The sequence below is a fragment of the Falco rusticolus genome, chromosome 5, assembly GCF_015220075.1.
Source record: "Falco rusticolus isolate bFalRus1 chromosome 5, bFalRus1.pri, whole genome shotgun sequence".
Lineage (NCBI taxonomy): Eukaryota > Metazoa > Chordata > Aves > Falconiformes > Falconidae > Falco > Falco rusticolus.
Genome location: NC_051191.1, coordinates 34,120,988 through 34,137,438, shown reverse-complemented (window position 1 = coordinate 34,137,438; position 16,451 = coordinate 34,120,988). Strand labels below are relative to the sequence as shown.

Here is a 16,451-nt window from a genome sequence, read left to right as displayed (position 1 = left end):
AAATTTCTACTTTTCATTTTCCAGTGTAAGAAAAAAACCCAACCAACACACTTATTTCCTTAACAAAAGTAACGAAGAGATTTGGCTGCAAAGAACTGGCTGCAAGGAATTGGCTCTGTATAAAAAATGTTGAGTTGAAAATCCCAGATCGGTATTTCCTTTATGAATTGCTGCTGTTCTATAGCGATAGATGCTCTGCTTTGCTTGAACATAAAGAGGCCTCTGTAGTGGAGAGAAAGAAAACCACTAAGAATTAACTTGAAGGAGCAGATACTTGCTGGTGCTGGGTGTTAAAGGGAAAGACGTGTTAATAGAGCACAGCAGTGAAGATCAGCTTTATGAAATAAATGGACCAAAAAAAAAATATTCTTCCCTCCTTCACTTAGCTTCTATCCAAAAGATAGTGAAAATGTGTTAATCTTTCTAATTAGTCCTTTGAGACTGATAAGGTATTGAAAAAGTGTTGAGAAAATTAAATCTGGAGGAAAAATACAATATTTAAGAGGGAATTCATAATATGAGTTGATAGCTCATGACCATAGCAAAATGGAAAGACCCTGTTTTAATAAGGTGAAATAAAAATTCAGGATAGGTTAGCTTGTAGAGTTATCTTACTCAGCCACAAGAAAGCTGGCTATGCAGGCTGGCCATTTCTGTGATTTATTGTAATGTTTGAGCGCAAGGCGGGTCTTGGTTGTTGAAACAAGAGGGTGAGAAAAATGAGATTTGCAGAGCTGGGAAAGACATAAGTCCTCCCTCAAGTCTGGTTGCCTTGATGTTCTTGATAAAGAAAGCACTATCATGATCAGCTCTCTTAGGCATAAATCCTACTAAGGAATTAATGTTCAGTGAACCTTACTTCAGTACTAATGAATTAATTGAAACAATAACTAAGTTATAACCCTTTTAGTGAGCAGCAGCCAAGCTTCAGATCGTTGATTGTGTTTATACCTCTCTAGTGACAGGCTAAATAGAAACCTGAATTTTTCCACCGGTGCACACATTTTTTTCCTCTTTGCTGGTCCAGTGCTGACCCGTACTGGCAGCATCCATAGTAGAGGTCAGGTCTAAGGAAAAGGGATGAGGCTACTGCACAATATTCTGGCAGCTCCAGGAGGATGGAGTAGCAACCTGCTTGTATCTGTCATGTACGGTACAATTCAGAATAGCTGTGTTATGCTTTCCATGAGCTGGCGGGCACTTTAAGGCTGATAAAGTGTAAAGGCGAAGACAGATACTGGACCTGAAGGACTGACTTCCACCACAGAATGGGCACAGAGCCAGCGCAGCTTCTCTTGACGAGAAATGCTTCACTACACGTGTTGCAATTCTTGTCATGTCTACAAAAGAGTGGCTGAAGGGGAACTGGCGGATGTATTGGATGTTCAGTGAGTCCTCAGCAAGTATGAGTACCTCATACAAAGTAGCCTTTGACTGGCAGATAACTGCCATGGATCAAAATCCATTGATATAGTGAAAGGCAAGGGAATTAAGTGTTACGTTTTCAATAAAGATGAGGGGACAACCACAATGAACGTGGTGCTGATGATCCTCTCTTGTGCATGTAGGGATTGCACAGCAGCAATCGCATGTGACAAGAGGGCTCATTCCTTGTTACCTTGTATGATGGAGACAGGATTATGAACTGAGCAACAACCAAGGTGGCGAGCCAACCCCCAGCAAGAGCCCAGCACTGCAGTTCTGCTGCAGTGGGATTCCCCATGCCCACTGTGCCCATTCAGCTGCTGTCTGCGATACTGGGGAAGCTGCAGCACTGGGCTGGGAGCACCTGTGTTGCCAGCCTTGTGGCAGGGGAGTGGGAGCTAGGGACTGGTGGTGTGGAGGAGGATCCTGTGAATCCCTTTGCCAATCTGTACTTCTTTACAGTGCAGGAAAAGAGGACACCTGAGAAGGCAGATTGCACAGCTTACATACTATAGATTGTGAACACTGAATATTATAAAGATTATAAAATGAGATGATGGCCCTTGACCATGGCATGGGAAATGCCTGACAGCTAAATACAAGGCAGTGCAAACTGGAAGGAGCGCTTCACACCCTTCACACTGTGTCAGTTTCAAATTAGCTGTAACCACTCAAGGCAAATCTTGGATGTCAGAGATGCATCAGCAGGTACCTTGGAAAGCTCCTGCTTTGCAATTTCTATACATCTGTATAAGGGGGAAGAGGCAGAGGGATGGTGCAGAAGAAAAGATGTGTTTAGAGGCTTAGTTTCATCTAGGGTAGGCTGGCTGTTGGCTCTGATGTGAGCTTCCTCATGATGTAGTCCTGTATGCATTTGGGGTTCCAAACATACCCGGACATGTAAGCGACAGTCTAAACAATAAATATATCTATATCTATATTTTTTTTTTTAATTGGATCCACACATTTCTAAACATCTGTGTAATTGCCTAATCTTCCTTTTGTAAAATGCTGGGTAATGATGCTATGTGAGTATTATGTGTTTTAAAGAATGCATTGAGCATGCAGTCTGCTGATGATGTTACTGAATCTACAAGTTAGACTGAATCAGGATCTTCAGCTCACCACTTGCAAAGGCATCAGTGGCAATAAATGGAGAAATATTACTCTGGTATAGGAACTTGGCATATAAGAAATCAATCTTTTTGCTAGCATATATGCAAAGATTAAGAAATAATCTCATTGCTTAATAAGAAATACAGTTCTTAAGAAATGAATGGAATATGTGCAATATCACATCAAGAAGTAATTCTAAGCAAAAAGCATCTAGCTGTCATTTTTAAGGAGTTTTTAATAGCTTTAATATGCTCCCTCTGCCTTTGCTTATTTAAATAATCCTTTTCACAGAAATTTTGCCATCCACAGTCTGTCTGGAATCTTGTTGTATTCACATGTATTTTTTATTATTTTATTTTTTACAGTGGTCAACCCATTCCTAGAGTGGAGTACACCGCTGAAGAAATTAAAACATGGGGGGTGGTTTTTAGGGAACTCAGTAAACTCTATCCCACCCATGCTTGTCGTGAATATTTAAAAAACTTTCCTCTGCTGACCAAGTACTGTGGATACAGGGAGGATAATGTGCCTCAGTTGGAAGATGTTTCTATTTTTCTTAAAGGTAAGATTCACATTTGGCTTGTCAGTAGATACGGTTTCATGAAAATGCACGTTGAAGGAAGAGTCCCAGCACTGTTAGTGGACTTTGGTTTAGCCTGAAGTATCATTCTGTTTTTGACACTGTCCATGGCAGAGAGTTTGTTGAGTCAAGACAGTTTAATGTATGTATTTGCAAGGATGAAGTTGTAAGGAATTAAACAGCTGAAGATGTATCACATGATATTACTGTGCATAGGGAGGAAAGTCCTTCAGTACCACGAAAAGGAAGAGCAGTGTTAACTCTGCAGGTAAAAGAGGGAATAAAATGCCAAGATAACTGAATTAAAAGAGGAGAGCAGGTCTGGCACATTGTTTTACAGTGTGATGAATATGAGGCTTTCCTGAGTGCTCAAGACCTCATGAAGCTAGTCATTATATTTGTATGTTGAAAAAAATAAGTGGGACTCCATAGATGATCTGGTACTTCTCTTTCATGTTATTTTTTAAGGGATCAGTATATTACATATTTAAGTTTGAAAATACCCTGATTTTTAATCTGTAATGGAAGTGTATCCCACATGGAAGAAGTGGCAGACATGAACATCCTAGAGGAAAAGCCACCAAAGAGTTCATTTAAGATTTGCATTTCTCCTCAAGGGTCACATCAGATACGTGTATTTGTTCCTTGATCCTCTTGCTCAGAGGCTGAGGAACTATGATACTGTAAAGGTGGCTGTTTGGAAAAGAATGTTATGTGGTGTTAAGTGTTATGAGAAAAATTAGCAAAGTGTTTTGCCCCAAATATGTACAGAAAGTCTTTAGCTAAGACAAATACAAAATTTCTAATGAAAGGCTTGCTTACTTCAGTCCCTGCTTAATCTGTAACTCTTGTTGTGAACACTTGCATTTACTAATAACTGGCTTATCAGTCTTTTAATTCAATTATGTCCTTCTGGGTCTCTCATATGTTGTATTATGGTCTCCAAGGAACGATGCCAAAGTGTATAGGTTCTTTCTCCCTAACTAGAAGCTCAAAGCTTCACACTGCTTTCAGAAGTATGTTTTCAGACTAAATACAGCAATAGTAGTGTGCATTGAAGAAAAAATTGGAACGTTCTCCTGTAAACACTTGGAAAGAATAAAGAATGAGTTTGAGAGAAATGTGCTTTTCAAAGTCACCGAGTCTGAAATCATTCCCCACTGGGACTCATCTGACAAAACCCCACTTTGTTAAATATTTAAATGAGGACCTTAACAGTGAAAGTCAGTATTTTACTGTCACAAACAGTTATTTTATCTGTAAAAATAAGGACAGATTCGATTTAATCCTATTCTGTTCTGTTAGTTTTTAATATATTTTACTGAAGTCATCTTCTGTTTTGGAAACTTCTCTCCCGTTTGGTACCAGACATAAACCCCAGATATTCTGTGATGTGAGAACGTCACTTATGTTACCTTACTGTCTTTTCTAGACAAAGGTATTTGAACCAACTTTGAAATACCTCAAGCTGTTTTCATTAAACATATGCTATCAATGCAAAATAGTTCTTGTACATGACAGGTGAAAATGATGTGTGGTGATCTTCAGCCAAGATTCTCCATGTCTCCATGCGTCTGGTCGATTAAGAACAGCAGATCATTACCTGTGCTCAGAAACTGATGTAGTGATATATATAATAATGGTCTTTTATTATCTCCTTCACTTCAGAAAGGTCTGGCTTCACAGTGAGACCAGTTGCTGGATATCTGTCTCCCCGAGATTTTTTAGCTGGCTTAGCGTACAGGGTTTTTCACTGTACTCAGTACATACGACATGGCTCAGATCCTCTCTACACACCAGAACCGTAAGTTCCTACATTTGCTTTAATGCAGAAAAAATACACTCACTAGATTCTTAAAAGACCCAGTTGGATTTGCCAAGATTGAAAAGAGTAACCTTTCTGCAAATGTAAGAATCTGCTTACATCATTGATGACAAAATGCTTTACGTTGGTGAGCCAGAATTTAATTCAAAGGTTTCTTTTGGACTTTTTCCAGGGGTCTTAAATAACTGGATAATTTATATGGTGGGTCAAAAAATTCTGTCTGGATTATATTTCAGTAGAAAATGGAGTTTTCAACTAAACATTTTGAAAAAGTGTCTGAAATTTTATTTTCTGTTGGACAACTAAGGAAAGAAGTTGGAAAAAAAGCCCTGAATCCTCTGAAAAAAAATTGCTTTTCGAATTATGGTCTGGTTTTCTTGTGTCCCCATTTATCTTTTTTGGGCCAGACTCCACAGCTGAACTTCATTTCTCTCTTATACCGCAACGCAAGCAAGTAATGAAGCACCATCCTCTCACTCAGAGCGGTATGAGATATGAAGCCTGTTACAGGGAACATGATAGAAATAAGAGACACTTTGATTATGACTTTCATGGGACAGTATTATATCTTTTCCAAAACAGAATATTGCAAGTTTAGATGAAATATTTTGGCATTTGGTCTCTTGATGAAAAGCAGGGGGAAAAAAAAAAAAGATCGAAGTGATTGTAGTTTTTGTCGTGTAATATATATGGTGTGCTCTGTGTAATAATAACAGAACAATACGTGTCAGTTCAGTAATACGGAGGTATTTTTACCAAAGGCATCCATTGATCGTGTAACCACAGGAATGACATTTTTGCAGTGAATCAGTCATCAGGCGGTTAGCATGAAATTGTAGCTGTTGTTTAGTCAGCTTGGACTATTTGAGTGTATTTTATCTTTGCCAAAATTTACACAAAGGATTCGTACATATATACTCAGCTCCGGTCCTGTAAACATTTGGACCCATGCCTAACTTTGATTTCATGAACAGACTGCCAAAACTATGGAGTAATATTTTTGGATATAAAAGAATTACTGGAACTGTGCGTTAAGCTGTATCTCAAAATGCTCTGACGTTATTCCGGCAGGAGTCACCAGGTGGTGCTGTTACACCCTGAGCGACTTTCCCCGCACGTGAACTGGGCAAAGCGTTTGCTGAAATGCTGAGGCTGGTTTTGTCTGTGTGTTTCTTTTGGGAAAGAGGTGGTAAATCCTTGAAGGAATTCACTCATTTCTGTAACCCCTGTAATTGGAACTTTAATCTCTTAAATCTGTAGGCTAATTGCTACAGTCTAAAACCCTGAAAGAAAGGCTTGGATATAGGATGCTGGACCTCTTCTGGTCTGTCTGAAAATACCTAGATATTTCAAAAATAGAAATTATACTTGGGAAGTACCAGGTTTTGCACCAATAATTTCCAATTTTATGGGAAGCCGGTGTCTCAGATTGCAGCAGCTGCCAATGTTCGGCAAAAGAATGGTGACATTTATTAACTTAATACAAACTAGAAGAACAATTTCATCTATTGATAAGGGGTTTACATACAGAACTCTAACAGGAACAAAGGAAGAAACATTTTCCAGGAAACAATTAAGTACATCTGTGCTTTGCTGATGCTGTCTGGTTCCTTGATTTGTATATTTGAGACCCCTGTAGTTTTCAGGATGCTGCTTACATTCAGAATTATGCAGTGTATCATAGCTGATCCTTAGTAGTAATGGCAACTACTTTTTTTCTTACCTTTCTGGTCATGGTGTCTGGAAAGTCACTGTGTAGTAATAATAGTTCAGTTAGAATGAAGATTTTTATTCCTTATTTGGACTGAACTTAAAAATCCAAGTTACAGTCTTAACACCTCTAAATATGACTAACGGGAACTAGATTGTCATTTTCTAATGATGTTACTCTCTTCTTGCAAACCTACCTGTTCACATAAATTAATTAATGTGCTGACTATCAGGAACTCCCTAGGAAAATCTTGAAAACCCGTTTTTAAATGAGGGGTTTTTTTTCATAAGATAGAGCGTATAGTAAGTGTTATCAGAAATGTAGAGTGAAATCCTGGCTTTCTTTTGCAATCAACGGCAGAACTAAATTGACTTGAGTGGGGACAGCTCTTCATCTTCCGCAGTAGCTGCAATGCTCTGAGTTGTGCTGGTTGATATATGGGGCCATAATGAGGTTTGCTGCAGGTCCCTGGCTTGGTGAATGTTGCATTTCAATGATATAAACCCGGTAAAAAGACTCCCTTTGACTTCAGTGGGCTTTCCATCAGATTTAACACCCAGGCTATAGAGCTAGATACAAATTAGAGAGTTCATTTGGTTTGATCTGTATCACTACTATATGCACTATATGCATTTTAAAACATTTCTTCCTGAGTTTCATTATGTTTCTACTACATTCACAGAGCTATATAGATTTCCTCTGCTCTGCTAACTAATTTACTCCAAGAAAAATCTTTTGCTGTGAAAAGTGCATTACAAAAATCTTATTTTCTCTAAGCAATGTGTGAATAAATTAAAGGAACTTAATTATTTTCTGAATAAAACAAACCCAAAGAATCAAGCGAATCAAGCCTTGGTAGTTAAGTGAAGAATTATATTGTTTAGACTATCTGTAAAGGGCCAGACTGGCAGGGAAATCTTAGAGACTCCAGTGACAATCCCAAATGCTGGTTCATGGTTCTGCCTGGAAGTTTTAGTTGTTTGGTGGTTTTTTTCTTTTTTTGTTTGTTTTGGTTTTTTTTTTCTTCATATGCTTTCTGTTTCAAGCTCCCCTCTTTATATGTTCAAAATACTACTTTGCATAGTTTTAATGGAAGAATCTACAAGCTAAAGACATGAATGAAATATCTTCTGCCTCATCATCCTCCTCCCCTTGCCAGGAGAAACAAGTTGGTGGGGCTAGACTTTGTCTGTTCCCATTGTGTCTGCAAGGGTGGAAGTGACACAAAGAGCCTGTGTCCCACTGTAGAACTAAGGATAACGTGTCCTTGCTTATTTGTTTCTGGGAGTTGTGACTTCAGCACAGGAAAATAGAGATACCACAGGTACCAATAGTAGTGATACTGCTGTAGAAGCCCACCTGGAGACAAGTGTGCTTACCTGAAGCCAGGAACTTGAAGCCAATCCCACTCTTATCTTTGCTCGTATTTAAACTACTGATAGGAAGTGTAATGTATCTGGACCAATGCAGTGCAGCATAGGTGAAGTGCTCAGCAATCAGTGTTGATTTCTCCACTGAAGATGAGAACTGCAGTTAGAGCTCTGAACTTCCAGAGAATGGGCTTTGTGGCCCATTTCTGTGTTGGAAGGTGATGGTTGGAAGACGCAGATTCCTCCAGTGGATTGCTTGTCACTGGGAATCCTCTGGGTGTATCTGTCAGACTGCAAATGCCATTTTCCCACTGTCTTTTGTATTGTTAGCAAGCTAAATTTTGCAGGAGATGACAGAATAAATTGTGACTGGAACTGAATTAATTAAAGAAGGGTCATTAACCTTTGATGATTATCCACTCAAGTGATGCAAACCATCTCCTGAACAAAGAGATGGGAATCATGCAGAGCCAGCCAATTTTTCAAGTCTGAGCTCCAGTGAGGAACGAATACTAAGTTATGGGTCTTATGATAGGGAACTTTGGTCATTTTGCCAGATTCAGAGCATCACCAAAGGGGTGTGGAGGTCATAAAAGAGAAGCCTTCTTACCAGCTGCTTTTGAAGAAATTGGGAATTTCTCAGGCTCTGAAAGGACATGCAATGATGTAGAAAAAAGGGAGGAAAGGTCTTTCAGGAGGAAGGACAAGCTTTACTAGGCAGTGGAAAACAAACACAAACAATTTTCCTTATGTAGGTATGATGTCTAATACTGTTCCTGGCCAGCTGTACATATCAAACATGTTTCATGGGTGCTGACTGAAAATATCGGCACACAGTAAACTTGAGCGCTCAGCCTATATTGCTACAACTGCATCACCAGTCAGTGTCCATGGACCATGTTTGTTTTATCATGTCGGGTGCAAGAGTATCTGTTTACCTCCCCAGCCTCTTTGGGAAATCTGTACGTCTTAGAAAGCAAGAGAAATGAGATTTGGTAATTCCTCTGTACTGTTGAATGAATTACTCATATATGAGATTGGCTCAAACTTGTCATGCACAACTTCAGAGCAGTGCTTGTCTCACCAAAAAGTGCCAATATAACATGAGGAAATGTTGTCAGGCATCTGTCAGTGGGGCCATCTGGGCTGAGAAGAGAGACTTGTATGTAACCCTTGAATACTGGAACTATATTTGATACAATTTTGGTGAGGCAATCTAGTAATTTCAAAAATGCTAATCTTAATTTGCATGCATTCAGAAACTACTACCTACTGCTATCTACCTGGGCACAATTGTTGAAGATTTCTTGGTGAAGAGTACTGAGTAAGGAGACTTTAAATTACGTAGAAGGTTGTTTTTCTCTTCATGATTTATATGAAGTGTCAGGTTCTGTGTCTTTTAAAACAAAAATAGTTTATAAAAGACAAATTGGATGATTTTGGATAGAAGGCAGAAAACTTGATGTTTTTTCCCTGCCTTTAAAACATTTGTTTACAGCTTGAAAAAAAAAAAAAGAAAAAAAAAAGAAAGTGTCTTTGAAGAGACAAAAGTAAGGGAAATGTCAGATCTGATTTTTAAAGTGAACTTCACTACCAAGTCCATTATTTTCTGTTAGCAAATGCACCAAAACTTTCAGAATTGTTTGAGAGCTTTTGTAGATGATGCATGTGCACTTTCGTTATGTTGGTTAGCAGTTTTTTGTACACTTAGGTCTGCACTTTGTCATGACTAACAATGCACTTACAGGTGTGGACAGCAGTTCTTTTTGAAATGATTTGGGTTCTTTGCTTTTTTTGAAATCTACTTGGTGAAAAGTGGACTGTGTAACAAAAGTACCCAGTAATAACAGTAGAAACTCGAGACTAAATTAGAAATTAAACATGCAGAAACCTCTGTAAATATTGTCCTGAATTTCTAGTGGCAAGTGGCAAAATGTTTGGTTGTGGAGTTGTACCCAGGTGCGGAAAGGGGAATGGAGAAGAGGAAGGGGGAATGTGTTGGATTTTGAACTTCCTACATGTTCAAAGAAATGCTGAAAACAGTCTTCATGGTACTAAGCCTGGAATACAGCAGTGATCAGGCCCTCCCACTCAGTCTGGAAATGCTGGGGAAATCGTGGAACAGGTGGGGTTAAATGACATATAACCCCTTTAATAGAAGCAAATGTGTATGCTTCTACAGAACAATATACAGGGAAGAACTACTGCACCATAAAAAACATGTTTCACGGTAGGTGTTTTAAAGTAGCAGTCAGACCCATGTAAAATGGCTTATGTTAAATTAATTATGGAATGATTATGGCATTTATTTCTGTAATGACTCTCTTTTAATTTCCATTCCCTTAGGGATACATGCCATGAACTCTTGGGACACGTGCCTCTACTTGCTGATCCCAAGTTTGCACAGTTTTCACAAGAGATAGGACTTGCTTCACTGGGAGCATCAGATGAAGATGTTCAGAAATTAGCCACTGTGAGTCAAAATCTTTTTGTAGCATGCTCTCTCATCTGTCCTCCTCTTTGGTTGATGAAGTGACATGCATTGTCTTGTTAGAACTGACTGCATTTTCAGGTTGCAGATGACTATGATGTGACACAGACCCTTAGATCACAGAGCTTTAGGTATTTTTCCATTGTTTTTAATAAGACTAAAGCTGAACACACGAGTCTTCAGGTAGTCAGTTTTACTTTTTATATGCAATAACCACCAATTTTCAGGGCTAGCTGAGATGGATGTTGTCTACTTTAAGGTGCTGAAAACAAGTAAGCAAGGTAATCTTGAAAAAAAGCCAGAACATTTTGGTGTGTGCTCTCACCTCTACTTTGTTAGTTCCTCCACAGGTGGCCACTTTGGCTCTTAGCACTGCTGTTTTGCAGTTGTTTACTGAATTGTCGCGTGTGGTGGATTTTGAGAAGATGTTGCATCCTTGCTACTGTTTCTGTTGAGAATACCTAGTTACTAAGCCAAGCCTGTGCAGCAGTAGATTTAGAGAGGTCAAGTGCCTCAGCCAGTGGCTGTGAGATGGATTCTATGTTGCATCAAAAGATGCACATGCCAGTAGATAGTGTGAACTGGAAGAGGTTGGGTGTTAAAGATGTAAGATGCTACTGACCACCTGACTGGAGCCTTCTTGGCCCTTTGTGAAGGACTGTTGCGTTGCAGTGAAGGGCCCTGTCAAGTTGCCAGGACTCTCAGCTCCTGCCCACCTGTCAGCCCTGCTGCATTGCCATTTCCAAATAACTGATACGCATCCTTTTGCATCATGACATAGGTTAGTGATCCCTGATCTATACCACTTGCTTTGTTCAGTTGTTTTAACTTACTGTATGCTTCCTTTTGTGGATCCTCTTAAAACTAATGCTGCAAATAATTTAAGGAACTATATTGTATTAAAAAACAACCCCATATTTAAATATTTTGTCTCATGAAAAATTCCGTGAGATCCAGCAGAAGAATTGGTTATTTTAAAACTTATCCAGCATACTACTGCTTTTCTGCAAAAGAAGTGCAGTGGAGGTTTAAAGGGTTGGAAATAACATGGAAATAACATGTTGAAGGTAGGTTCAAACCAGGTTCAATTAAACTGTAATAGTTTTTATGCCCTGGCTTAGCAGCGGCTTAGAGTCCCATCTGCTGAAAAAGGTGTTTGTACACATCCGTTTGATTTTAATTCTGTAGCCCTGCAGAGGAGGCTACTGAATTTATTTAGTCAAACCAGCCTCGCTCCTTAGACTGGCTCAATGTCTTACTTACGGCCAGTTCCTCTCACATGCTTCAGGGTATGTGCGTTCCTTGATTTTCTAGTAGATGTCTACTGAGAAGAAACTGTTGTTTGTACAGAGGAATCATGAACATTGTGTGTCTGTTTGCACATTTGCTGGGAAGGCACTTAGCAGGAAGCAGACCTACCTTGTCATGACCTGCAGCCTCAAGAGAAACTACCTAACTGGCTGTCCCTGTAGGTACTTCGAGAAAAGCAGTATGGCCAAGTCTTTCACCCAACATAACCTTGGATGACATGGGCCTGTTGCAGAGGACAGTGTTGGCACTGATCTGTTTGAGGAGAGATATTAAAGTGACCTCTGAATATTATATAAAACGCTTTTACTCATCCCCCTCACAGAAGTTCCCAGTTATGACTGACTGTGTCATCTGAACAGTGAGTTGCTCCTGAATCACAAAGCCAAAAATAAGACAGCTGAATCACTTTCCCTTATCACACTGAGAATTTGATATCTGAGTCAAACTTGATTTCTCCTCCCATGCTTGAAATAGCTCTTTCAGGTGGAAGAGACATTTAGAGAGAAACTTCAGGTAGCCCAGGTGGTGTTATTTTTTGTAGAAGCACAATGAGTGGCTGTACTCCCCTGGGGCAGGTGCTTGACAAATACAGAGATGTTACTTGCCCTAAAATTTGCAATGTAAACAGTCAACTTGAGAGCAAGTAGAAAGAACATCTCTCAGCAGTGAGGGTGAGGAGGCCAAGAAATTCATTCAGCTGGGCACCAAATGTCACCTGAGGTGCTATTAACTGACTTCTGCAACATTCGGTCCCATTTCCATCCTAGAAAAAAACAGAGACGCAGTGAGCTGAGAAATGCCAGCCAAGAGTCTTAACACAGAAAAGCAGTGCAGGTTCCATTGAGGCAACTTCAAAGTAAATAAACAAATGAATGGAGAGAGAACATGCATATTAATGAGCTCGAAGCAATATGCCCAAAGCAAGCTTGCCATTAACACGACCTGTTTCAAAAGATAGTGACATTAACAGCTGAGCCGTTACAGGGAGGACAATGGCTTTAGGAAGAGAGGAAAACGCCTCTTAGGGATTCAGACCAGAAAGGGAAGGATTATTACAGGTGATTTTGTAATCTTTTGTTCCATTCTGCTCTCAAAAACCACCATTTATTTGCCTTGATAGATCTACTCTTTGTGCCCCACCAGTCCTGAACTGCAAGGGAAATGTGCTGATGTTTATGTCCCTGCAGAGCTGACACAGTAGATGTTGAGCAAGCTGGAGCCTGGTCCCTGGGCAGACTACAAGTGTTTGTTAAATTGCAATTAGTCACATCTGTGCAGCCCCACTGAGAGCAGGGATTAAGTAGGAGAGCATTGCAGAGGCCCTGGTGCTGGCCAGCTGGAGGGAGCAGGGCAGCTGCAGCGGAAGAGGGCTGAAAAGAAAGGATGAGAGCTCTCCTCATCTTCTTGTTTGAGTCTGGTAGTCAGATGGGGGCAAGAAGAAAGGAATCACTTTTGCTTCTTTTTAACCTTAATCATTCTTACCATGAGAGAGGAATATTGAAAGAGCCAAAAGACTGTCTTTGCAGTGTTTTTTTGAGAGTTGTACCATGTTTTAGGTCAGTAAGAAAGAGGAAAGATAAAAAACCCAAGTGACTGAGAGATATATTACTGAAACAAAATATTTGCACAATCCACTTTTTTTGCTTGTAGTAAGGTATAATGTGGTGACTGTATGAGGAAATACAATATTGGCTGTGCATATCTGGGTGCTAATTATTATCATCGTCATCACTAATGTCTTGTGCTACTCTGTGTGACTTTCTAAACTGAGTTGATTTTTCAAGCATGCCTGGTCTTTCTACTTTCACATAGTATGAAAATAAACAAAGGCAGTCTTCTGCTTACTTATCAAACCGTAAGATGTAGGGAGCTCTTGACATGAGGTGTTTCAACTAATGTATATATCATTTACAACATGTTTAACAGCACATAATGTAAGGTTTTGTCAGGAAAATTGTACAAAAAATATACCTCGGTTTACATTTCAGTATTACCTTGTAATTTGTGGACTTGGGAGCCAGAGAGCAGCTGTCTTTGTAAAGCTTCAAGTTAATAAGCAGGATCCTGTCTCTCTTGCTAATGGCAAAAATGTCTCCTAGCTCCTGCCAAGTTGTTTCAGCACAGCTCAGGTTGCCCCTTCGTGATGCAGTAGGTATAGGATGTGTTTGTGAATATAAAATTTGGTAGGGCACATTAACTGGTGGTGGTTCAGAAAAGAGGTTAGCAGAGTGTCTTTGTATGCAGTTTCCCACCAAATCTTTCCACCCAAGAATTTGGTCATTAGGGCCTAATTAGCTGCACAAGTTTTTTCCCCAGTTGTTTCTTACTGGAAGTTACGTTTAAACCTCCTGTTGTCTACAACTGTAAAATTATCACCTTTTCATCCTTCTTGATAAAATTTGCTCTGGTATTTTAACAGAATGGGACAGCAGAAATTGAGAAATTTCTCTTGCTTTTGCTATCCTTTATGTGGAAAACCACAGTAGTGAATTGCTTCTGAATTTGAAGGAATTGTGTGTGATGAGGCCTTGTAAGTGTATTTCAGGCTTGTTATGAATATAAATGTTTTACCTTGCACGGATGATGACTGAGGCCAATGGTTTATTTCTAAAGATCACTTTAATTTATCTGCGTATGTTCCACAAACAAAATATTGTAAAGATATATGCTGGGACAAAAAACAACGTTCAGAACCACTTCTCTGGGAGAAGTCAGTGGTAATTCCTGTAAGTTTACTTGCTTGTCTTCCCTCATGATCTATGTTATCTGGTCTTGTTAGCTTCATTCTGGATCTTCTCCCATGCTGAGCAACTGACACATAATTCAGGACAATTACACATTATGTTTGCTGAGGAGATAACCAGAATGGAAGAACAGGAGCATTGTAGATAAAGATGGAGTTGCATTTGGTAACTCAGAGTAGATACAGCGTTCATGGTCTCACTAGACGGAGCAGACTATTGCAGTCTCTCATCTTCACAAACAAATTTCCCAGAGGGGCTATTTGATAGTGCTAAGCCATAAGTACAATTTGTGAACTGGATTACTGTCTTCCTCCATGAATGAACAAATGGAATAGAGAAGAAAACTATGAAAATATTTGAGATTTTAAACATTGCCACTGTGCATCTGAAAAATCAAAACTACTTGCATGTCTCTTATTTATAGTTGCAAAATGATAGACAGTGAACTAACCACTGTTGTCTGTGATCAGCTCTGCTGCTGAAGCTATTCTGCCATATAAAAATAATTATGTATTGGCCAACTGAAACCTGGTGTTATAGCCCAAGAGCTATGGCAGGTGCTGAACATATTGGAGTTTAACATTCAAATCTTTGCTCAGTCTTTTTCCTGTATCCCGATCGCATGCTATGATAGTGTGACGAATGCAAAGAGGGAGCACAGTGAGTACCTTAAGTCCAGTGGTGACATAATGGAGTTTCTTGCCAAGGCATCACTTCCAGTTCCACCTGTAGAATGAATAAAGGAGCTGCAGTGTGAAGAGCTGGGAGGGAATATGATTTAAAAACTGCTTGAGTGAATTTTGATGGACTTCTGGGAAACATATGAAATGATTCTGGTTTGGGATTTGTGTCACTTAGGGAAGATGAACCCATTCCCAGGGTAAAAAGCTGGGACTATAAAACTGAAATCAGGTAGGATAGATCACTATAGCCAGACATTGTTCTGCCACACAGCGTGAGACTGGAAATACTGTGATCCATATTGTTTATCAGTAGATAGCCTGGGCTGTGTTTCTGTTCCTGACTTTGACCAGGCAAAACCACCCACATGCAGATGTATTTGGAAATTGCCCCAGTGCAAAAGCTGAAACTGATACAAGAAGCAGAAGAGAAAGCTGCTAAAACCTTGTAGCTTTCTTAATCATTACGAAGTCATACAGGTCTGTCTGAATCAGGTGAGAAGGATCACTTACTGACGGATTACTTTGATTGGTGTGGTGCTGCTGGGCATGCAGACTGTTTCTCTAAAAGCATCCCCTAATTTGTGGGTTTGCTCTGCGTGATGTTCTAAAGGAATTAATAATAAGTAATGTTCTCCATTTTTTAAGGGATTCTTTCAGCAATAGTTTTTCATGAAGTAGCAGAAGCACCGATGTCAAGTCCTTCCTACAGTATACGTAATCAAATAGATGAGCAGGAAAGACAGTACATGTATCACAGAACAGGACTAAAGGGGAAAAAACCTTGTAGATTTCAGGGATCAATATTTAATATTTTGGAATACTGCAGTGTTTCCCCTGCAGTGCATTTTCACGATCATCACATCAGAGGTTCACGGCACAAGAACAAGACGTCAGCAGTGACACCTAGCTAGCTTTGTAGCTCAAACCAAATAGCTCTGAAATACAAAAAATAAGCTAGCACTCTGAAGAAGTTACTACAAGGAGAATTTGAAGAGTTCTGTTTCTGAAATGGGAGCAAATGCTTGATGTTTTCTGCAGGAATTGTGACACTTTGTTGAGGCCTTTGTTCTGGGTTTGGAGAGAGTTGTGTTTCCAGGTTTGGGTTTGTAGGAATTGTGGTGCTGGTCAGGCCCCATGGCTGATGCCTTGTACCCAAGTGCAGTCATAAACAGCTGCTTAGGGGGATGTAAGAACA

General features: G+C 39.6%; 1 protein-coding gene across 1 annotated transcript in view; it reads left to right on the top strand.

Annotated features, from left to right (window-relative positions):
* The window catches only part of TPH2 (tryptophan hydroxylase 2), a 48,319-nt gene that overhangs the window by 8,838 nt on the left and 23,030 nt on the right, over nucleotides 1–16,451 (top strand). The window contains exons 4-6 of the mRNA XM_037390586.1: nucleotides 2,907–3,103; nucleotides 4,790–4,925; nucleotides 10,374–10,500. Coding sequence (XP_037246483.1) covers nucleotides 2,907–3,103; nucleotides 4,790–4,925; nucleotides 10,374–10,500 — 460 coding nt within the window. The remainder of the gene's footprint in view (nucleotides 1–2,906; nucleotides 3,104–4,789; nucleotides 4,926–10,373; nucleotides 10,501–16,451) is intronic.